The sequence below is a fragment of the Glycine soja genome, chromosome 9 (assembly GCF_004193775.1).
Source record: "Glycine soja cultivar W05 chromosome 9, ASM419377v2, whole genome shotgun sequence".
NCBI lineage: Eukaryota > Viridiplantae > Streptophyta > Magnoliopsida > Fabales > Fabaceae > Glycine > Glycine soja.
In genome coordinates this window covers 46,415,436-46,439,273 of record NC_041010.1, presented here as the reverse complement: position 1 = coordinate 46,439,273, position 23,838 = coordinate 46,415,436, and the positions used below count along the sequence as shown (strand labels likewise).

General features: G+C 34.3%; 3 protein-coding genes across 5 annotated transcripts; all 3 read right to left on the bottom strand.

Moving 5' to 3' along the window:
* Positions 1 to 1,917: 1,917 nt before the first annotated feature.
* LOC114425272 (ELKS/Rab6-interacting/CAST family member 1-like) lies at positions 1,918 to 8,827 on the bottom strand. Of its 3 annotated transcripts, none has more exons than XM_028392125.1 (13): positions 8,497 to 8,827; positions 8,219 to 8,391; positions 7,995 to 8,098; positions 7,427 to 7,507; positions 7,025 to 7,128; positions 6,855 to 6,941; positions 6,146 to 6,348; positions 5,162 to 5,363; positions 5,017 to 5,067; positions 4,816 to 4,914; positions 4,659 to 4,718; positions 4,201 to 4,325; positions 1,918 to 3,372 (listed from the first exon to the last, which is right to left on the bottom strand). In XM_028392125.1, exons 1-13 carry the CDS (start codon positions 8,680 to 8,682, stop codon positions 2,223 to 2,225), a joined length of 2,625 nt encoding a protein of 874 aa, XP_028247926.1. In that variant the 5' UTR covers positions 8,683 to 8,827; the 3' UTR covers positions 1,918 to 2,222. The 3 variants fall into 3 exon arrangements, with proteins under 3 accessions (XP_028247926.1, XP_028247928.1, XP_028247929.1); XM_028392127.1 differs by having other exon boundaries at positions 4,201 to 4,322; XM_028392128.1 differs by lacking the exons at positions 8,219 to 8,391; positions 8,497 to 8,827 and having other exon boundaries at positions 7,990 to 8,087.
* A 4,113-nt stretch (positions 8,828 to 12,940) lies between these two features.
* On the bottom strand, positions 12,941 to 18,985 carry LOC114425273 (ankyrin repeat and zinc finger domain-containing protein 1-like). The gene is made up of 7 exons (XM_028392129.1): positions 18,594 to 18,985; positions 17,652 to 18,082; positions 16,425 to 16,539; positions 14,826 to 15,500; positions 14,578 to 14,655; positions 13,995 to 14,108; positions 12,941 to 13,811 (listed from the first exon to the last, which is right to left on the bottom strand). Exons 1-7 carry the CDS (start codon positions 18,915 to 18,917, stop codon positions 13,548 to 13,550), a joined length of 2,001 nt encoding a protein of 666 aa, XP_028247930.1. The 5' UTR covers positions 18,918 to 18,985; the 3' UTR covers positions 12,941 to 13,547.
* A 1,797-nt stretch (positions 18,986 to 20,782) lies between these two features.
* Positions 20,783 to 22,324, bottom strand: LOC114425271 (fasciclin-like arabinogalactan protein 10). The gene has a single exon (XM_028392124.1). It carries the CDS (start codon positions 22,255 to 22,257, stop codon positions 21,007 to 21,009), a length of 1,251 nt encoding a protein of 416 aa, XP_028247925.1. The 5' UTR covers positions 22,258 to 22,324; the 3' UTR covers positions 20,783 to 21,006.
* Between the last annotated feature and the right edge of the window lie 1,514 nt (positions 22,325 to 23,838).

Below are 23,838 nucleotides of genomic sequence, written 5' to 3'. Positions count from 1 at the left end.
TTTTCCACTCGAAATATTCTTTTGCAAGAACGTGATGTCGATGATACTCAACTATTTGGAACATCCAATCAATTTAATAAGTGATATGATGATAAAATAAGTTAATAAATGTACTGTGTCTTGTTTAGGTGGGGTTTTTTTTAATCAGCTGTTTGGTGGTTTTAAGTATCACTTTTTTTTTTAGTTTTCTTGTTAGGTTCCAAATAAATTGTTATAGATCATTGATGTTATTTATATATATAACTTTTACGGCATCGTTCTTGCACTAATTTTTATATGATAAAAGAACGTACATCCCAGCACAGATTTTTTATCTGCATTTCAACTCGCAAATGAGAGGGCGAATCCTGGTGCAGCGGTAAAGTTGTGCCTTGGTGATTTGTTGGTCATGGGTTTGAATCCGGAAACAGCCTCTTTGCGGGGTACGAAGTTTTTTCAACTCGCAAATGTAAAGCTCATAACATCGTTTCTTGTTACAAACTGTTATCAAATAACGGATTGTGATCTTATGGAATTGTAAAATAACTGTAGAACATATAATATTTGTTAAATTATATTTTAGTTTTTATCTTAATGCATATTAAAAACACGAGCTAGATATCGTATAGTTCATTTTAAAACTGTATAGGGACAAAATCCACAAATTATATATTCTATCTATAATCAAATAATTATAAGCTTGTGATTATTAAGTTATCATTTCATCAGAAAATTAATAATAAAAGGGATAGAATAACTATTTTACAATCAACATGATATATATATATATATATATATATATATATATATATATATATATATATCATCCATAGAAATTAAATATGATTTATGATACGCACACATACCTTCTTCAATCGATTAAATTAGATTTCATTAGTATACGACAAATATAATTATTCAATGCTTTATTAATGTCATTATTTTTATAGTGAATTGTTGTTTCAATATTGATTTTAAAAATATGTAAGATGCAACTTAAATTGAAACAAACTTATTTGATTCATAAAAAAAAAAATATTATTCTACCTCTTCCTTTTACCTTAACTTCAAAACCAAAAGCGTAAAGGATTTTATTATTGAAAGAGTTTGAGCACTTAAAGTATCCTAGTCATTAATGGGTATTGAGATTTGCAAGTTGCAACACCCAACCTTTATATTTGAACAAGTAATTTAGTAGCGGGCAAATGCATTCTAATGCTTGCCCATAACAAATCATACATATACGGGAATTTTTCTTCCATTTATTCTTTTCTCCTTCCATATATCAAAATACCAAAAAATTCCCATTCTATCATTTTTCTCCCTTCCTAAACGCCAACATTTCAACGCTGAAATGCGCATAACGAATTCCAAATATTAAGGGACTTTTCATCCATTTATCTTTCTTTTCTTTTCTTTTTTCTGAAGACTTCTTTATTTTCTATTACTTTCCCTTCCTGCACACCAAGCATAAGGGATAAGATTTCCATTCTAGCACTTTGGAGGACAAAGTTGTAACATTAGCATTCATGTCATGCCTATTACATATTAGGATGTAAATTTAAGCCTAATTCAACTTCAAAAGTTAACTAACAAGATGACAGGTGTCCTTCACTTATATATTATATCTTTGTCTTATTTCTAACCAATATAGAACTTTAAATTTTCTCTAATACATCCTCTTATATTCAATACTTTTAGATTTGATGTATAAATAATATGATAGGTGACCCGTTTAGTAGATCTATGATGAATTTTGATACCATTTTAGAATGTGAATTTGAGTTTAACTGAACTTCAAAAATTAACTCAAGAGATAATGATTGTCCTCCACTTATATATATTTTATCTCTCGTTACTTGAATTTTTTCCAATAGTGAACAACAGCTTCAGATTCCAAGCATACAAGACACTTTCCGGCTAAAAACTTCCAAGTCATATTCAACAAACTGATACTTTAACATGCTTGGAAAGACAATCATAATGGTTCTGTACGTTCCCTAGATGGACTTACTTGAAGCCTGTTACTAACTATCATTTCATAACTTGCTATCATATTTGCATTTTATGAAGCAAAATGACAGGAAAACCCTACATTAAATACAAAAAAATGCCTTAAATATAATTACAGTGACCGGAAGGGAGGGGAGGGGGGGGGGGGGGGGGGTAATTGCAAAAATACAGGAATCTGTACAACTTGTATACCCAAATATCTTTGTACAACCTACAACTATGCAAAAAAATCAATCTTCTTCAGTGTCTTCATCATCGTTATCCATGGCATCACCCTGCTTTTGATCCTCCTCATCATGGTCACTAAGCTGAGTTTCTTCATCAGATATTGATCCACCCTTTGCATCAGCTCTGTTATCAATGCTAGTGTTGCTACAACTCTTAGTATCTGAGTCAGATGAACCACCATGGTTTTCTCTCTCTTGGTCACAATCATATGCAGAACCTTCAAATTGCTCCCTCAAATCGGGAGCAACAATGCCAATCATCTCACTTAGTACTCGTCGTTCATTCTGTCTGGCAACTGCAGCATCAGAAGTTGTGTTCTGACTCTCAGCCACAGCCACTACGATAATTGAATCATGCAATGCTCCTGAACCTTCATTATTATCTTTGCTTCTTGGAGATTCATTTTCTCCATGCAAGAAAGGGGCTGTACTGCAAGCCCGACTACCAGCCACTTCCGAAGTCAAAAGATCTGCTGTTCTGATTGTGCCTCCAGCTTCTGTATCCTCAATGGTCTTTTGAGTGTCTGAAGGATTATTTGATTGTGAATGATGTAAGCCTTCATGAGAAGGTTTTTGAGCATGCTCCTCCGTTTCTTGTACATGGTCATCATCATCATCAATTTGCATTGTGTCCCCATCTAAACACTTGTTCAAATCAATATTCTGTTCACCCTGATTTACAGGACTTTCAGTTTCAAGAACTCGCTCAGTGCCTACAGCAGCATCTCTCTCCACCATAGTTGCCGTGCCAACACCATCAATATCAGAACCAAAGCCACCTCTAACACGATGGTCATGATCAGCACTGGTGAATTTTGCCTCTTGCGTATTTTGACATTCTTCACTTCTCATATCACAGCCATGCTTCTCAGTGACACTTGCTTCATTGCTCAATGTTTCAACGTGAACTACGTTGAGCCTTTGTGCAGAAGAAGTTGACCCTGCCTTGGCACCATTTTGGCTATGGTATCCATCAACTTCTTTTTCTCTGCCAGAGGTTCCACCAATGATTCCATCCATGTCTACAAAAGTATTCTCATAATTTTCATCATCTTCTAGAGTTCTCTGCATAGACTTCAATTGTTCCTGTTGCTTAGCAAACAATACTTGTATCTCTTCAGTAGTTGAATAAAATGCTCGAAGCTGTGTTTCCCTGCATGGCAACACAGAACATCAGCTGAAAGATCTAGAAATCTACAATCATTAGGAAGAATGAGTCAGCTGTACATGATGCATTATAAAGCAGAACTGTCAGACAACACTTCATATAGTACAACTCAGTAGTACACTAACCAACTGGGACTCATAACATACAGCTGGAATCAAATCAATATGAATGACAATACCTACTCATGGGACACCAGGATCTCCCCATTTTCAATTGAAACAACTTTGCTGAATAGTGTATATTCAAATCAAAGTAACACAATTAACCCCAGCAGCCCTTCTTTTGCTATAATCACGGCCCTCAAATTAGTCATGAACATGCTTGCAAAGACATGGTCCATAGAGATGCCAACTTTCAATCTTGCACTCAATTATAATAAAGGAAGTATGAATAGAAAAAGGTTTATAAGCAACAAACACGCTAAAAACATCTTAATAAGGTTCCCTAAATCCTAGTCTCGCTGAACATGTTTCTACATCCTTTTTATCTCATTTCGTTTTTAGATCAGTTTAAAAATTAGTTAAGATCCATGAAAGAAATGTTTATAAAAACCTAGTATACGTGCTCCTTTGAAGATTTTATTAGAAAGACTTTGAAGCACCATCTAATTCAATCTACATAAAGAATAATTAGTAATTATTATAACAAAAATCCCAAGAATGCAATAAACAATTAGCTGGAAGAAGTAGCAGCTAGAGTGCTGCCCTGTGTCCTCTGATATTCTACGACAGTATCTGCAGCCTATGTTGGAAATTCTACATACTTTTCAAATTGCAGATGTCCAATGATTATAAACAACAAATCAAGCCTTACCGAAGCATAAGTCTTTCCCTGGCACCTTTCAACCTCCGCCTCTCAAAATCAAGATCTCGCATTGCAGCATTTATCTCAAGCTCAAGAACAGAAACTTTAGCCCAAGCTTCTTCTCGAGCTGCCTGCTAACAACATCAACAAATATCTCAGCTTCAAATAAGGAAACTTGACCCCCAGGAAAAAAAGGAGATTAGAAAAAGAGGATAAGATATAGAACAAAAAAAAAACTAATTAGAAAGCCAAGCAGCATATAAACTATAAAATTTTTCTTCATTCTTTGGACCAAGAGTATTTAGTCAGTTAAAGTCAAGGCATTTGTTATATCAATAACTTATTCTGTAATCTAGTCAAAATAACATTAGCATGGCACCTGGATGTAAAGCAGACATCATTCCAATAAAAACACCTTCATATCAAAACAAATTTCGTATTCAATGACATGAGATTTTCATATCTACCTTTTCGCTCTCAAGCTCTTTCCTTAATCTTCTTGTTTCCTGTTGTTCAAGTTCTACTTTCTGCTCCATGAATTAGAATTTATATTTAGCTAGATATCAAGCAAAATATGATAAAGCAATATGATACTCAATAGTCTATATAAGATTATCTGACTACCTTCATTTCATTTTCATTGGCAAGCTTCTCTTCATGTACTTGGGCTTCCAATTGACGGACCTTATTATCAGATACAACCAATTTTTGCCTGGTATCTTCCTGCAACAGAAAAGGAATAAAGAGGAAAATCTCTATCTGAATTCTGAACTGAAGTGCAAAATTTTTCTTAGGCTAACAGGAGCAAAAATGATGGAACAATACCAGTTTGGACCTCAAGGTTTCAACCAGCAAAGACATTTCTCTCTCTGACTCCTACAATATATATTGAGATAGCTTGTGAGCTCCTGAAAGTAGAAAGGGAACAGTTTCTTACTAATTTAGCATCAAAAGTTCAAAGCTTTCAAACCTGTAGCTTATTTATTGTTTCTTGTAGCTCTCTTTCTCTTCTTAAGGAAGCATCTGAGAGTCGTTTTAATTCCTCTTGAGCCTCAGACTGGGCTCTATGAACAGCAGCTTTTAGATCACCTGCAGCCTTTTCTCGCTCTTCTTTTCGTTGAGTCCACTCTTCATCTAATTGTTCCTTCAGTTCAGCTATATTTACCTTTTGGCTGCATCAGGAGAGAGAATTACTATACCATGCAACATAAATATAAAACATTACAACTTTAAGCATTTAGATTTAGCCATCCATAACACATTAGTGGAAAGCAAAAGTCCACACTCCTATGATCATCATAGTACTAAATCAGTCAAACTAAATTACACTCGTACTCACTGAACTTTAGCAAAATTACATCCAATGCCCCTTCTACTTTTGTCCCTACGCAGATCCCCTTCAAATTCAATTTATATAACAAAATAAAACCACATCCTCTTCCCATTAACACATACCTCCCTTATTTAGTAATGCTCTTTATAAATTAGGGAGGTCATGTGGGGTCAAAAAAGGAAGGGTCTCAAGTGCAATATTGCTAAAGTTAGGGGTGTATGTGTAAATGTGTAATTTGCCCAAACAAATTTAAGTGTTCTGTAACTTTTACATAAAAAGAGAAGTTCTTAAAATTTGGGCTTAAAGCATAACTCAACCTTCCAAGAAGTTGTAAGGTGAGGAATACCTGAACCTAATAAGCACTACTTAGGCTACATAACTAGGCAATGTGGGACTAAACACCCCCTTGCATAACAGACTACTATGACAGGAATAACAGAGGGAAACCATTTCTATATTGTGTATTCTCTTGGCAACATAAATCAATGAACCAAAGCTGAAACTATATCAATATGAATCAATTAAGTCTCCGATACGAAATATTGAAACAAAATGATATTACTATGTACAAAAGTATTGAAGAATTAAACCATGAGAATTAAGTAATTCATAGTTTCATACCTACTTATTATAGAATTTGCTTCAGCACATGACTGCGTAGAAGCACTAAGCCTTTCATTAAGGTCTTCCATGGCATGTTTTTGTGCAGCAGACGCTCTGTTGAGATCCCCTAATTCCTTATGTTTGAGATCCACCATTTGCTGTAATGCTTTTAATTGATCAAGGTAACATTTTGCAACCGACTCTTTGACTGATTTTAATTCCTACATAATAGTTCATAGTTTAGGTAAGACATTGTCAATTACAAACTATATGAATAAATAAGATGAAATCTAGATTAAACATTTCTTTGAGAATTCACAAAAATATAGAGATAGTTGTTGTACATCACATCTGCATTTTTTTGAGACAAGGAAAAGTCACAAATTCAGTTACAGGTAGAGTATCATGAATACCATTGCTGGGGGGGTCTTTAAAAAGGTAAAATAAAATTGTATGTTAAATGTTTTGAGAAAGAGAGAAAATGAGAGGCATATGATGAATTCTTTGTGTTTGAACCACACAATATATATATATATGAGAGGTCATTAATACAAGGATAGTTAAAAAAAAATACAAGAATATATAGTTACTCTAATTATCATAGTTACATAACATACAATCTGCCCTTTTTACATTATTTCTAAAACTAAGGATTAAGTTTAAAACATTTTTAGGGGAACCTCGGCTTAATCTAGGCGTTGTCCCTCGTTCAACAATGATTACATACACTTTCATGGCATTCAACAGCTGCACAGTTGTCACTACGCAAAGTATCAACTGTAACCACCTGATTCTCCAATTGCTTTCTCAATTCCTGTCAAGAAGATTGGATACAATTAAAGAGAGAAAAAAGTTTACAATACTCATTAATACTGCAATCCTTCTAAGTTAACACACCATGTTTGATCTTTGAAGACTTCGAAAATCATCTAGAGATATGGGACCCTCAGGAGCACCGATGCCTAAACCTTTCAATCTCTTGTTATCGGAAACAAAATCCTCTACACATTCAAGAAAAGAGGATAAAGGCACAAAGAAAGCAAAAAGCATTAGAAAGTGAAATAAAACTAAATATCAGCATCAACATATTATATAATATATCTTAAACATCTATGAAATGTGAGGTAAATTGCATAAAAGTACAATCGTATGCATAGGAAATTATGAATGTCAGCACACACATGAAACTCCAAATCCACATAAAATTAGACGCTTGGTTCCACTTACAATCATAAACCAGAGGAGAATGCAAGAATGACTAAAAAAAAAGTAAATGCAAGCTGCTGATCATAAGACTACCTGCTTTTCGTTTAGCAACTGCATTATCTGGCATGAGGCTGGGCACAAGCGCCTCTCGAAATACAAAAGCAAATGCCAGATCTGCAAGATAAGACGGAATTATAATAGTTAGAAATGGAACAAAACACAGAAGGCAACAGATACTCAAAAGCAGCAATTCTTCAATTTCATTAAAAATAATTACAGTAATTGTCCAACTTCAAAATAAATGTTAAGAAGCGAAAGGAAAAGTAGCAGAAGTCTTAGTACAATAAAAAAAATCTTTTATATAGGACAATGTTTTATTTTATTTATTTTTACAAATAACAGTGAAATCATAAATAAGAAAGGATAGATAGTAATTTGAATAATATTAACTTTCCCAAAGCCAATTTACAACAAAATAATTTAATGTTACACTTTTCACAGTTAAAGGAAATTAAAAAAAAAAACAGATAAAGGGGAATAGTAATCAGAACCAAAGTATTGACCAGTAAAACAAAACTGCAACTACGGTGAAAAAAGGTGGAATAGGAATAAAAGAAAAATTGAAATATTAAGCCCTTGTAAGGAATTCAAATTACCATACCATGCTGCGGAGGAGCAGCAAATGATATAATATCGCCATGGCAAACTTTCACAGCAGCGCCATTCTTTTTCAATCTCTCCCAGTTAAGGTAAGTTCCATTTGTGCTGAATAAAGTTTTACAAAAATCAGAATGTGAAAAAAATTGAAAAAAAGAAACTCTTTACTTCCTCTTAAGTAGGAGGGAAGAGAGGACCCCCAAGTTTTAAATAGAATCCACAACCAACCTTGCATCTTTCAAGAATATTGATGTGGCATTCTCCATATTTTCATTAGTAACTTTCATCCTGTATATTCGGCAATGATTTGCACTAACGGAATTTGAATCAATCTGGAAACGCACATCCTCTACCAATCGACCAATGCAGTGCTCATTAGCAGTTAATAAAATGTTAATTCCCTGGTTACAACAATTTTAATCAAAATACTTAATCAAATTAGAGACAAGACAAGCTCGTAAACATTTTGTTAAAAAAAAAAAAAAGAAGAGGAAAAATGGATAAACCTGGTGCCTTTTGCGGGCATTGTAGGAGACGGCAGTGAGAACGCCCCAAACTTGAGGGTCGGGGTTGTGAAGAGGCTGGGAAGCGATGTTGGAGGCAACGGAGACAATGCGCGCTCTAGGGCTCAAACTCTGCGAACAATTGTCTCTCCACGTTGTCATCGGAGTTTCCACTTTCGCCTCTTCCATCAAACCCTAATTACCTGAATTTCCCCTCTTCGCGCGCTTCCACCACTACTGGGAACTGTGAACTGTGAACTGTATTGGTAAGTGTGTTCACTTTGATGAGTCAGAGTCACGCACTCACTCACACAAAAAAAAAATAAAACAAACAACAAACATCTAACCTCTTCCATCAAACTTTTTTTTATCCTCATAGTTGAATAAATAATCAATCAATTTTATCCTTAAAAATATTACTCTTTCTTTTAAATAATCTTTTAAAATAATAAGATTATGTGAATAATCTCTTAAATATTAAAAATCCCGAGTTATTCTTTTTTTTCACAATCAAAGAAGAAAACTTCTTCGTTAGTCATTGAACATTAATAAAATATATTAATTCGAGGATTAAAGTAGATATTCAATATATTTGAGACTACTTACTCAATTTTATTATTTTAAAATTTAGAAGAGATTAAAGAAGTTTAGCTCAGTTATTTATTTGAGGGTGTTGCGGTGTGGAGGTTCATGACTCTCCCTGATACGTTGACGGTGATGGGTGATGGTGGGGTGCGGTGGTGAATGGTGATAGAGGTTTGCTTGGGAGAGGAATTATAAGAAGGGTATATTTAGAATTGTGGAGGTGTATCAAGTAAAAAATGGGACGTGTTAAGTAATTGTCCATTCTTATTTGTGTTATTACATGGTTGAGTTAATTGAGACTCTATCTTTATCTTAGAGTCAATGTTTATATAAATATAAATAAGTAATATTATATAGATTTATTATTTAAAATCATCTGCTAGACACACGATTATGTTTGTTAGCGAATATAGAAAACATGCGACCACATAAGGCAATATAGAGCTCTTTGCTTTGAGAAAATGTTATTTTTTTCCACTTTTAATTAGAAAGTGTTACCTCAAATTCATTTATACTATTTTAAAAATGTATAACAAAATAATAAAAAAGCAACTTTTTATTATTTTCGGCCACTGTTTCTTACACAAACTTAAAACAGAGAATAAAAATAGAAAATATTGTCTCTCCAACTAAACATCCTCTTAACGTGTGAAGAAAGAGCAACTTGTATAGATCCTCCCCTCCACAATTAGGCCTTGTAGTTGTAGTCTATCAAATCCATGTATGTAAGTGGCAAACCCCTTTGAACCGAGTTGATGGGCCATGATCTCCATAACAATGTCAATTTCCTTACACCATATTTGCCATACAATAAAATTGTGACCATTTTATGCAATTCAACCACCAAAGTAAAACATAAAACATGTACTTGATGTGCCACCACGAATCAGAAAAAAGAAGTGACACCAAAGAAGCAAAGGAAAACGAGCCAAAGAGTGCCATGACAAAGCTTAACTGAGTAGCATATAAGGGAAAACATAGCCATGCCCTGAAGGCCAAGTAGTAGCCTAATATGCCAAACACAGAAGCATTTGTGGTCATAGGTTGCAATTCGAACGGGGAGGTTGTGCTCCCTGCACTTTGAACTTGAAGGAAGGACAAGAGTGTTGGAAGTGTGAATGCATAGATTTTGTGGCGTTGTTTGGTGAAGGAATCGTGAGTAAAGTTGCATGTAACTGAGACAGGAGTGGTGATGAGGTTGAAGGTTTGGTGGTGGACATAATAGGTGGTTCGCCATTCAGAAGGACCTGTTGCCATAGTCATATGCTATGATATGTACCTGTTAAGCTAAGGAGTTGTGGTCTGTGGGGAGTGTGGATATTCTTTAGTTTCTAACTTTCTATTTATAAGCTTTTTGTGTGATTTAATTGTGTATTGGAAATCTTTAAAGTGAGTTTAAATATCATTTTATGAAAATTAACCTGATTAATGTAGTATGAATCTTAGGCAATCTATTCATAATATTTAATTACAAATTAATTTCTTAGCTTGTTTTCTATTCATGTTAAAACTTGTACATAATCTATTCATGTTAACTGAAATCGAGATTTTCTTAACTTGTTTTCTATCATCTCACTTGAGTGTATTGTTTATATATATATATATATATATATATATATATATATATATATATATATATATATATATAATCTTTAGAAATCAAACTCGAATAGCAAGAGGTACATCAACTCACACAGTTAGGATGAACTTAGGGAGACCCAAATATACTTTTAAACTTAAATGGTTAAAGACTATATTAGATAGAGTTAGACATATATCTCCTAGAATATAATTTTATTTTATTTTTGTTAAAATAATATTATATTGACACTTGGATAATTATTATCCATGATATTGATTGGCATCTTTTAAGATTATATAAATGTATTCATCTTTATCTATTACCATCAATGGAAAATATGAATTTTTCTCTTTATAACTTTAATGACAAACTCTTCGATATTTTACATGTAGTTTAGGTTAGCTGTAACTTTGAGTATTTTAACACACATTACTCAATCAACCGAGCTTGTACCACTGGACACTTGACTGTATTGTTTTCAATACCAAATGTAAATTGTTTCTATTTCTTTCTAAGAAATTTACAATAAGGTTTTATGGTCTTGCTTATGAAAGTTTACGTTAGGTTTATCTATCTCAACCCATCTTAATCTGAATTTAAAGTGAGTCCGGATACAAAGATCTCAAATCAAGAAAAAATGTACGGGTATCGTATGATGTTAAAGTTTGTGATTCTTGTCTTCAATTGAGTATCATCTTATCAACCAAATTGTCCATGCATGAATAATAGTATAAAAGGAATAACAGTGGAGGATCCGTGTTGACGTTCGAAAATGCCAAAAACATAGATCGCAGTGGAGAATCCAGGTTGAATTAGGAGTGTCAGTGCCTATGTTTTATAAGATTTGGACGTAGACCCCTTAAAAATGCCTAAATTAAAGTTTCGAAGACAATGAATCAAGTTATTTAAAATAGAAGAAGGTTTTTATCATCACTAGTTTTTTAGTGGCTGAATCATCCTTTAAGGATCTTCCTTATCGTTCTTTTTCTTTACTTCAATTTAGACTAGGCCAACCTTATCCAACAAAATACATACATCTTTGAAATTACAGATAGATATTGAAATTTTGTTAATTGTTTGCTAAAAAATTCTACGATTTGAATTTGATGGAGATTTCGAGTTGAGTTACATTAATACTTGTTTTGTATTTTAAGTTGAACAAATCTTAGTCTTCATAGATGGCTTGCCTCATGATTCTGTTGAACTTTGAGTATGCTACAGATACAGTTTTGTAACTATACGCATTGAGATCAAGACCTTAATTTCGATGTATATATTATCAATGTAAATTTTTTATAGTTGTCCAAGCATTATTACATAACTAAGGTAAGAAAAAGTACAAGAGGTCGGATTTTTGTTTCTATTATATATTACACAATAGATCAAAACTAAATTTAAAATCATTAAATAATACTGTCCTCGACATAAATATTATTATAAAAAATAATTTATCCCTCAGCCAAAAAATTTAACTCACCAATCAAAATTGCCAGCATATCCTGCACTTAACATCGGCTCCAATATGAAAAATATGATATGTATTTCGAGTCCAAGGCTAATATGAATGTTATGTTAATTTGGAAAATCCTCTATATAAAACAGATCTTTACACTAGTATATTTTTTATTTTTATTTTATTTAATCCGTAATATCACATTGAAATATCTGCATAGATCAACCTATGACTATGACCCAGTATCGTTGTCCGAGATTGTTCAATCTAGAATTTTGTCCGCATGTTAACATTATTACGTAGCTAATATAATAATAATAAATTAAAACGAAATACAAGAACCCGTCAACCACATATTGATCATTGTACGATACAAATTTTTGTCTAAACTAAAAATATGCACAAGTAACAGTAGACAGTGTTGTGCCACTAAATTGTGAATCTAACTAGTTGATGCGACACGATGAATTTGTTTATAGTTTGTGAAGTAACGTAGCAACAAACAGGTGATTTACTTGACCACGCTTTTTTGTAAGCAATGGATGTATATGGAGAGACATTCTAGCCAGTTTCACAGGGGATAAAAAAACCTTAAATGTTTCACATTGAGATCAAGTTGTGTAAAGTACAGTCAAACCTGACATCAGCCTATCGCTTGAGCTTCATATTGTATAGTGAATAAAATAAATTCTTTTGCCATGCGAGCAATGTCACAAATTAAATTTAAAATCTCTACAAGTCAACACCATGCACATCACTTCACAATTGTGAGGAGGCAGCAACAAAATGAAGGTGTAAAAAGAGGTGAGACCAAATGTAATCAGAAGTTACAAGTTAAAAATTTGTTACTTAGGAATAATGCTATAGCAAATGATTTTTTTAGTATTTATATTTAAAGTGACATACATTGCTAAATATTAACCATTAATTACTAGTGTATGAAATACACCTCAAGTCCTCAACGAATCAACCTCCCTGATCTGGTTTAAAACAGGCAATACATGCTGCCTAAGACCAGAGGATTCACGATACTTTGAGGCCCGATGCCTAGTAAAATATCGTCAAAGAGACTAGACTTCCTACAGAAACCCACACAGGGAAAAATAAAATCAGATGATACAAGATAAATGTCAAGTGCACTTGGCCATTTGCTATGTGCATGTTTGGCACGGCACAAAGTGTGGGAACGCTCTTAAGATAGCTGTTATGACTCTAGCTGTATCAATGTTGTTTGGAAAACAATTTCTCGTACCTTTGAACATCATCAGCTCATGTTATTTACCATTCCAGTCCTTCTACCATGGCTGCTCCCCACGCCTCCTTATTTCTTTCCCTTTCTCAACCCAAAATTACTTGATACCAAATAAAAAACAATGGATATTCGGAGCAAGCTTGACTTGCACAAAAGAAAATTTTAAATATCTAAACACATTGTCATTGGTCTTCTAGGATCTCCCTGTGTACATGCATGCATGATGTGCTGCAGTATTTGTAATTATACCGGTGGAAGGGAACTTTACCAGCAAGTGATGAATTACAACAGGAACAGTAAATGTCACCGGCTAATCCACTTTTAGGTTCTGACATGGTTGGTGCAGTGGTTGCACTATTAGCTTGAATTTTGAGGGCAGCTATTCTCTTCTCGGCAGCAGCTGCTCTCTTTTCTCTTTCAGCAGCCTGTGCCATTCTTATTTGGTCCTGTTTTGGAAAAAAATGAAATTTTAAACAGTCCCTGTACAGTCAGCAGTTATGAATGGAAAATGTTCAGACAGAAGAGTTACATAATCTCATAAATGGGTAGCATGATTTCAACACATCATAAAAGTTACAAAAGACATGGCCTTTATAAGATTTTCAGCAAGCAAAAAATCAGTATCTAACCTCTTTGGATAATTGCACACCACTTTTTAGTTGAGATTGTCCCTTAACCGATGTTGAAGCAGTTACTTGCTTCTCTATAGTTTTCGAATCATTCTTAGGCAAGGTGGCTTCAACCTGAACACCACGTTCAAGATTCCTCAGAATAGTATTTTTTTACCACAGTTCACAAGAATGATGAATAATGAACAAAAAAATTTGTGTGTAGATATATATTTATATGATTGGAAATGCAAAATATGAAAAATCAAAGCTTATCAATGAAAATTCTTCAGAAAAAAGTGTAGATGGCTGAGGTATTGGCCTAGGACTGAAATCACAAGCAACAGAATAAAGCACGACAAAAAAAACTCACAAATTGGTGAAGTACAAGTTTTCCTTTCATTTTCATAATTCAAAAATTCACGAAAGTTCATTTGTTCACTTGCCCAAGACTCAATCGTCACAAGCTAATTGCATGACGTTTGGTAGTCAAAGGTGGAAAGACAAACAGAGGAATGTTATTCAAAGGAGCAGGTACCATTTTCGCCAAAAAATGAGGTCATCATATAACATGAGTTGAACATTGAAACCAATTAAGATGTACCTGAGCCTTCTTTTCTTTTGCTTTACGCAATTTCTTTAATTCTTTTGCTCTAGCTTTTCTCTTAGCATCTTTTTCTGCCTGTACTAGCATAAAATGAGGTAATCATTACATTGAGATGGAACTTCTTAGATTTGGTCACCAAAATCAAAATTTTAAGATCATTAGAGAGAACAATGTGGTTAATACAATGTAATCATTTAGATTTTAAATCATAATTCAAAACTTGTTTTAACAAGTAGCAGAATCACCTGCTTAGCAGCTTGTGATTCTTCCATTTCTTTGGTCAATGCACTGGGCACTTTTGCAGCTTGCCAATCCCATTTGTCAAGATTTGACGCCATAAACCTTCTGAAAGTATTCCTCACTTCTTTGTCATGTGCCAACATATATGGGGTCCTCCCCCTTTCATCTTTGATGCAGGGATCCAAGCCCTGTTCCAAGAACTCTAAAACCTTTAGAGAGTCATCCGATTGTGCTGCCTGATGTAAAGGAGTTGATTTACAAGATAGATCATCCTCACTTTCTCCATTACTTGAAATTGGGAGTTCATCATTTTGTTTACTTGAAAAAGCTTCAGCTTTATCTTTGTCATCCAACTCAGCCATGTCCCCCTTGCTGGAGGTTGGACTGACATTTATTTTAGAAATGTGAATTGATACTGAATCCTCTTGGTTGCTTTGCAAAACTTCCTTTTCATCTGCTTCATAGGTTACCTGGATCAACTGGCTATATACCCGCTTTGCTTCCCTGAAAGTAGGCCTCCGAACAGTCAAAGCAATATTTCTAATAGCACACTGCTGATTGGTAAAGTACGATCTCTCTCCATCATAAAGCAGTTGACGACTACTTGAAGGTGCATGTATAAAAATGCAATTGGAAGCATCAAAATAAGGTTTCCAATCAGTGAACAGTTCATGAACTTCCTAAAACATTGGCAGGCCAATAATCAGTCCAGATTTACATATCGGTGTGCACAAATACAAATGCACTCACAGTCTCGCACACAAACAGAGAAGACAATAAGTAAGAAAGCATTTTCTACATCTCCATGTGTGTTCGAGAATGAATAATTAAGTAAGAAATGTAAGAACCGTTGTAACAATCGATTTGCCAAAATTCATGACCAATTATAAGGACCCATTTGCTTTAAGAAAATGATTTCTATTCTTACTTCCGGCTTTCACAAATAATTATAAAAATGTCACCTTGTTTTTATTACATTTCCTATTTTCAAATATTCATACCAAAAAGGATGAAAAAATATTTTGTTGTTCTCACTATTTGCCATAAAAGCACAAACAAGGTGACACATTTTGTAATTATTTGTGAAAACATAAAATGTTTTCTCAAACCAAATAAACACTAAGTAATCATAAATGCTATTATGGATTCAAAAATTTTGACAAATTAAGCATTGTAGCTGTTACCTTAATTATAAATAATTGAGAGAAGGCAGGCTACGCTATATGAGGAGAAATTTTTGGTACATATAAAGTTAATCATATGGTATACATTTTCAATATAGGAAATAGCACAATAACAGATTATATTGCCCTTGCCCAAATAAATTAATAAAAAAATTCAGTAATTTTCTAAAAATACCTTACCAGAATAATCTCAAGTAATTATAATTTCAAACATACAAGTTCCCACTTTCCACATTTGGAAATGAAATACGAAAAAATAGCACCATTTTCAATCGTTTATTAACTTGTATATAACTAGCTCCAATTCAAAGACTGCAACACAACAATTGGCTAGCATGGAATTATCAATAAATAAATAAATTGGCTAGCATGAAAATAAAAAACTTGGCAAGCAAGACAATATAGCTTTGATTTGAACACCTTCTTCAATGCAATTTCATTATATCGACGAAGTGAAGCCCCAGCAGAATGAGCAGCCCTGCCAGAAGCATCTTTAGATGATTGTTTTTTTCCTGCCTTCGCCCTTACAACATATCTGTATAAGAATGATAAGAACTTATGAGTACAAACAAAAATAAAACTTCTTTTACAACTTTTAGCAAATAGAAACTAGTAATAATAAAATGAATAAGAAAATAGTGACAAAGGTATTTGGTCAATTGGGAAGTACAATAAATGTTTTACTGCCTTAGGAAATAAAACAGGGACAAGGAAATAAAAAAAAACTGCTGAAAAAGTTAATCAACTACTTACATAAGCTCAAACACAAATAATACAACATTTCACGCATTCTCCTTCCAAAACTAAGTGAAACAGACTACAAGAACAACATTTGTTTTCATTCAGATAGAACTTATTGCACCTAATCACTTGCTTGTCTATTCCTCATAATAGATAGCTAAAATGAGAATAACTGAAACAGTAAAAATTGAATCAAAGTTATATGGGATTTAATTTAATGCCTCAATGGAAAAAAGAAAAAGATGTCTGTATGAAAGGTGTTGTCAACATAATAAGGGTAGTTCCTAATGTGAGAGTATTGGATTATGCCTGTACTCCAATACTCTAAGGAATGAGTAGACAGGATTTTTGTGAAATAATGCTTTTGAGGGATTATAGTGATTGATACTTGAGAGTATTGGAGTATGCCTATACTCATGCAATGTTGTCTACAATATGCTAGGAAGGCCCAGCTGCTGAGTCAACTGTAGCTAATCTCTACCATATATACTCTAACAACAAGGGGTTTTATGCATACAATTTCACCCAAGCTTTACAAGATAGGCTTGCAACATTACATGTCACGGAAGAAGCATCGAGTTTTGACAGTTAATTCTCATGCTAGACTCGTCCAGGTAAAAGAAAATCAATTGTGTGAACAGCAAAAATTGACCCCAAGTCCTAACACAAGATTTCCAACAGACTAGACCTCCAATAGGACAATAATCAATACAGATACATGCTTCACAGATATTCGAATATTAGTCTTAATGCACGGTTGAATAGTGTATGCATTATGCATATAATATTCCCCCTCAACACAGTCTGCCTAAATGAAACTAGAATCATATTCATTTTTTATTGAATAATACTCCCAAATATTATAACAATTTTTCTATTGTTTGATAGCAAGAAGCATATTCTAACCTGTGAAATGTCTTGTGAGCCACAACAGCATCACCGTCAAAGACACAACCTGCGAAGTGCCCACCAGACGCAAGCAGAACAATCCTCAAATAGGTATTGTCTCTGGGCTCAGCAGTCAAAGATTTCAACTTCTCAACCACTTGATTCTCAGCCGTTTCATTATCATACAATACATTTTCAGTCACATTCATAATCAAACACTTCCAGACAGAAACTCTCTGCCCTGTCTGAAGACGGAAGAATAGTTTCGGTTTAAAACTTTTGCTAGATTTGTCACACAATACACTTTGACTCTGAGACTCAGTTTCACTATCATCGTCAATTTCTGATCCTGATATACTTGACACATCATAGTCTTTGACAAATTCAGATGTCAGAACCTCAAAATCTTCTTCCTTCACAATATTCTTTCCAGCAATTGTCAGCTTCACCTATAATCAATACAACCCGATTATAGAAGCTAAAGGATAACCACTAGAATCTACTCATATCCTTAAACCACAATGCACATTGTCATTGTGTTAACATTTTGAATTTACACATAAGCATATTAAGTTTCCAAAAAACAAAACAATCGGAATAAGTTTTAGCTGGTATTCTAAATTTTACCTAATTTCACTGAAAACAGAAGCACTCAGGATTTTTATTTTTTATTTTTTATTTTTGAAAAGAAGGATAAAACAAAATTGAAATTTCAAAATTTTTCTTTTTTATGAGTCTAGTTTTCATGCATTATCTCTATAAAGATTTTTCCATTGTCAACTAATCAGAAATCATTCTATAAGTAGTTATTATAAACCTCAACAAACTTATCATACATACTAATTAGTTACAATATTAGTGTACTCTAATTAAATTATCTTTCTAAATGCAAAAATGGGTATTCTAAATTTTACGAAAATTCACTGAGAAGAGGACTGTTCTGGAGTGATTGAATATTACGTTGAATCGATGAATGTCGGATTTGAAATGGGAACGCTGGTCCTGAAGGGAATCGAATTGAGTCTTGCAGGTATTGCAGGTCCACCTAGGCGCGGAAACGACCGCGTTTTGAGGGGCATCCAAAACGACGTCGTCGTTTGAGGATGGTTCGAGGGTTTGGGTTCTGGATACGCTGTAGTGGTCGGAAACGGATGAGTGAGGAGAAGGGAGAAGGCGACAACAATCGAAGAAGTTCGGTGGAACTTCGAAGATAGAACGGTGTCGTTTCTCCTGTAACGACGTCGTTGTGTTGGTGGACTTTGTTGCAGGAAGATTAGTCACCATAGTAGCTGTCGATATCCAGAGAGCCTCCGAAGCAGCCTCACAAAAACGGAATAAATAGTTTACACCCAAATTTATCATTAAAAAAATTAACGTTTTGATCATCAAAATTTTTTATAATAAAAAACATTTTTCTTTTGAAACTTGAAAGAATGGTTATCAACATTTTTTCTATATCTACCAAATGTACATTTTATTTCTTAGGTGAACAATTTTTGTTTTTATATTTTAACTCTTATGCCTCCATTTTGTGACAGCTTTACATTACTGAAATTTTTACTACTTACTAAAATAAAATAAAAGTCAGACTTATGTTTTATCTCATGTGTTATATTTATATTCTTTCTTTGTAAATTAATTATATAGAAAATTGCATTACCCATTTGTTGTACAAGTTTAATACCGTAGGAAGTTCTACTTGTACTCCCTTTTCCTCTATGCACCTTCCCACTTTTTTTTATATTCCAAAAGTTAGTTTCTATAATAGAAAAAATAATTTCAAAAACATTTTTTTTAAAAGATCAAGAAAAAAAAAAGCAGAAATTATGAAGATAAGAAAAAGGAGTGCCAGAAAACCTCCCAAATATTACTAATGAAAAATGTCATTATGAAGGCATGCACATAGTCCACAACAAGACTAGATTAATAGATTATGATTTGTATGAGTATGGGACATAATCATGATGACTGAAGCTTCAAGAAAGTAATTTTCCAATTTAGTGATTCTTTTTTGGAAGAATGGTAGTAGAAATCTCTTACAAACACCCAAAGGTCAGGATGAAATTGTCTGTCTGTTGATGATACTCTAACTGCAACCAAAGTACATTACTTCCAAAAAGCCAAAGAGAAAAATCTCCATGATTCGTATCATATTCATGTGGCCACACTCAAGCACAAGTGCACAACATAGCTACAAGAGATGGTCAAAACTCAACTTTTATAAAAGAATCAAATTATGGCGTGACATGCGCCACGTTGTTAACAACAATCAAATTATTACTCTAATTTTATGAAATCATCCTTAACACAACATTAACTCCTAAAAGTATCATAAAATGGTCACTTTTTTCCTATTATCTATTCAATTTTAACTCTGAACAAATCAAGTAATCTGTGATGAAAAATAAGTCATGTACCAAAAAAATGATTAGTGCACATACATAACAAATATATCAATTATTAATTTATCAATCAAGAACTAAACTTACTTCCTTTACTTTTATTCACTTTTAAAAGCACCGAATTCCTAAATAACATCTACAACTCGACTTCAAGTTAATTATTGAGAGAGACTCTTTGCAATTATTTTAAAATTTAAACAAAACAAGTTTTGTTGACACAATCACACTAATTTAAATTAACATGGCTAGTTTGCCGCTGAAATTCAAGAAAAAATGACGAAGTTCAAAATCTTAAAATGAAGATAAAAAAGTTCCACAAGAGGAAATATTTTTGACATCTTACTAATTGTTAACTATCATAAAGTCATACTTCTCATTATATCAATACTAACTGCTAACAATCTAACACCATTTTTTCAAATACAAAGAGAATCAAAAGAAATTGGATCAGTGCGTTTAAAATCTTCAACAAAAACTCGCGCGTGCGTCGCCTAGATTTCTAAACCATTCACGAATATTAAAAAAAAAATGTCAGAAAATGTAAACTATTCGCCGCACAGTCCTCAGAACCAGATCTGAGTTCTATTCTTGTTGTATAAAAAAAAACACACACACATTAAAATGCGATGGTCCTCACTCCGCCCCAAAGGAAACACGTAGGACCCACTCATACTCCACCACGTGGCCTTCCCTTACCCAGAGGATAACCCATTCCACAAAATACTAAATAGAAAGCACCACACCAGATACCACCACCCAAAAAACACCAGAATCTTCCATAACTCAGAAATTAAAACTAAAATAAAAATACACAACTAACACGCCCTACATCACCACATGCCTGAATTAATTTATAACAAAATAAATAAATAAACCAAATTCCCCGTCCAATAATATCCCGGAAAAAAAGCGCAAATTAAAAAAAAAAACTAAAAAAACACTTACAAAACAAAACCAATAAAATATTAAAATTACATAAAAGTAGCAGAAATCACAAATGCAGACAATGCAGACACTGCAACAGTGAGAGCCGCAGAAGCTTTCACGTGAACCCCGTCATTCTTACCGGCGGAACTACTCCGCTCAGCTTCTGATGATGGCGCTTCCGCCGGAGCACCAGCGGGACTCTCTCCCGCGGGAGCCGGAGGCGACGCGGGAAACGGCGAAGGCGCTTCCGCCACTGGTGACGGTGCAGGAGTAGGAGAAGAAACCGATTCCGGCGCCGGAGCGGGAGACGGCGACTTCGCGAACAGTTCCTGCGGAAGAAGAACGCTGTCGACTGAATAAATCGAAAGCGGAGAGGAATCCAGAATGGTGTCCGCAATCCTCGACGAATCAACACCGGTGTGTAACGTGAGGGAATCTCCGGCGACGGAAACGGTCAAATCGAACTTTCCGGCGCCATTGGAAGCGAGAGTATTAATGGAATCCTTCGTTGTTTTCAAAGATCCAACAGGAAGGTACTTAGCGGCTGCGTGATACTGTAAGAGCGAAACCACTTCAGCGTTCGTGAGCTTGCTCAAATCAGGTACTCCTTTCGCCTTAAACGCTTCATCGTTAGGAGCGAAAATAGTCAAACCTTTATCCGCCGTTGCCTGAAACGTTTTAATGAGTCCGTTAGAGGAGATAAGTGAGGCGAACGTTTTGCATCCGGCTTTTTCGATTAGCGCCGTTATGTTAACGTCGGCTGACGGAGGAGGAGCCGCGAGGATCCCCGGCGCCATTATCGGCGCGCTGATTTCGATGACGGAGATGTTGTAGGGGATACTTTTGACGGATTTGATGTAGGAGGAGTCGAGTTTGGAGCCGGGAGCCGCGGAGCCGAAGCCGACCTTGCCGCCTTTGAGGTCGGTGATGTTGACGGAGCCGACGTTGCCGTTGGCATTACCTGTGGTTTGGTAGAGAGTGGTGGAAAGAGTGGTCCCGTTGGTGATCTGGTGGAGCTTTGTGTTGTCGAAGTAGTCGAGGAGGATATGGAGGCTGAGGAGGTTCTTGACGACGGAGAGGGGGTGTTTCGCGGCGACGGCGGAGAAGGCGGCGTTGTTGAGGACGAGGACGGTGATGGTCTGGCGGGTGTTGATGTCGCCGGCGAGGCCGGTTTGGGAGAGGAAGTCGTTGAAGTCGCTGTAGTCGGGGTTGGCGGCGAGAATGTCGGTGATGTTGTGGGCGGAGGCGGTGGCGGCGAGGAGAGTGAGGACGAGGAAGGGGAGCAGGTGAGCCATGATGGAGAGAGTAGAGAGTGGGAAGTGGGAGTGAAAAGTTAGAGAAGGAGTTAAAAGATGGGATGGAAGAGTCTGGTTAGGTTAGGTTAACCATGGTTAAAGATTTAAGGACATAAAGGAAAGGAAGTTAAAAAAAATATTAGGAATATATTATTTAGCATATTTCTTTAAATACATCTCTCTAATTTGTTGGAATTATTTATTGAAAAATATAAAATAGAAAGCATCATTAAATATAATATAATATAATATAATATCTATCAAATTTTATTACTTTTAATAAATTTTTATTGATAAAATATATTAAATTTTAAAGAAAAGTATGTTAGAGAATATATTACTAATTAAACAAAGCATGCATACGCGGTTTTTTTTTTCTTTTAACGTCGGGGTTTACTGGTTAAGAACTAGTTTACGATTTTCTCTATGAATGCAGAAAGAGTTTAATTCTGTTTTAAAAGTAGTTTTGAATTAATCCACAAGAAATGGTAAAAGTATGAGATAATACAAAAAAGATTGGTGAACATTGATATTGATATCTGCTTGCAATAAAGAGATAGAAAGTGTATTGAAAGAAATACACGACTCGTGAGATAAGTGTAACTATATGTAATATAGTGTGATTGAAAGGAAAATACTATATAGAAAAAAATATATACTAAAGTATATAATATGTCCAAATGTACACATATTGTAATAGTATAAATGATAATAAATTAACATTTAAATTATTTTAAAATTTAACAAGTAACAAGTATATTATATATGATGGATTATGATTGGATGAGCATGTAAAAAAATTTATATTATTAATATATAACACTTTTTTTCGTTGTTATTTTAAAAATAATTGATTTAGTTTATTTGTTAATTTATAACACTTGCTGGTATAAATAGAAACTAACCATAAAAATCCTGACCACCAAAAAGCTTACGTAGGAGTATTAGTTATTGATTAGATTATAATGTAAAAATACTTTAGACTCTTAATACACATCCTACTTCAGTGTTTCCTTAACACATTTTAAATAACTAACTTGATTCTATAAAGTAACAATCGATCATTAACTCTTTTTTATTTATTATTATTATACAAAATCTCGATTATAACCTTGAGAAGCCTTCATCTCAATCGATCATAGTAGTATTGTAACGCACTACTATGAGTCAATGCATGTCGTAGGGTGTTTTGGCATTAACGGGTTTTAACAAGGGAATGGTAATAAACTAACCATGGTTAAGTTGTGGAGGGCCATGTGAGGGGGGACAAGGATGATTTGGTCACAGCTGGAAAATGGAAAGAGGGGTCGTGGCATTTGTTGGCTTGGTTGCTGCTCTTTTGGTGAAATGACTCGTGTGCCCTTGTCCCATTCTTCTGTGTTTTTCAAAGTTTTTAAATTGTGTTTGGGGTCTTATGGAACGCTGTCTTGCGTGTGTTTGTAAAGTTCTAAGTTCGAAAACCACTGCAAGGGTTTTTGTAATTGTAACGTTACCAACTTTACCAGAGTATAATAGAATTGTTTGGTTATGTTTTTTATACTAATAATACATTTCATTAAGTGATAGTGATATTTTATGAAT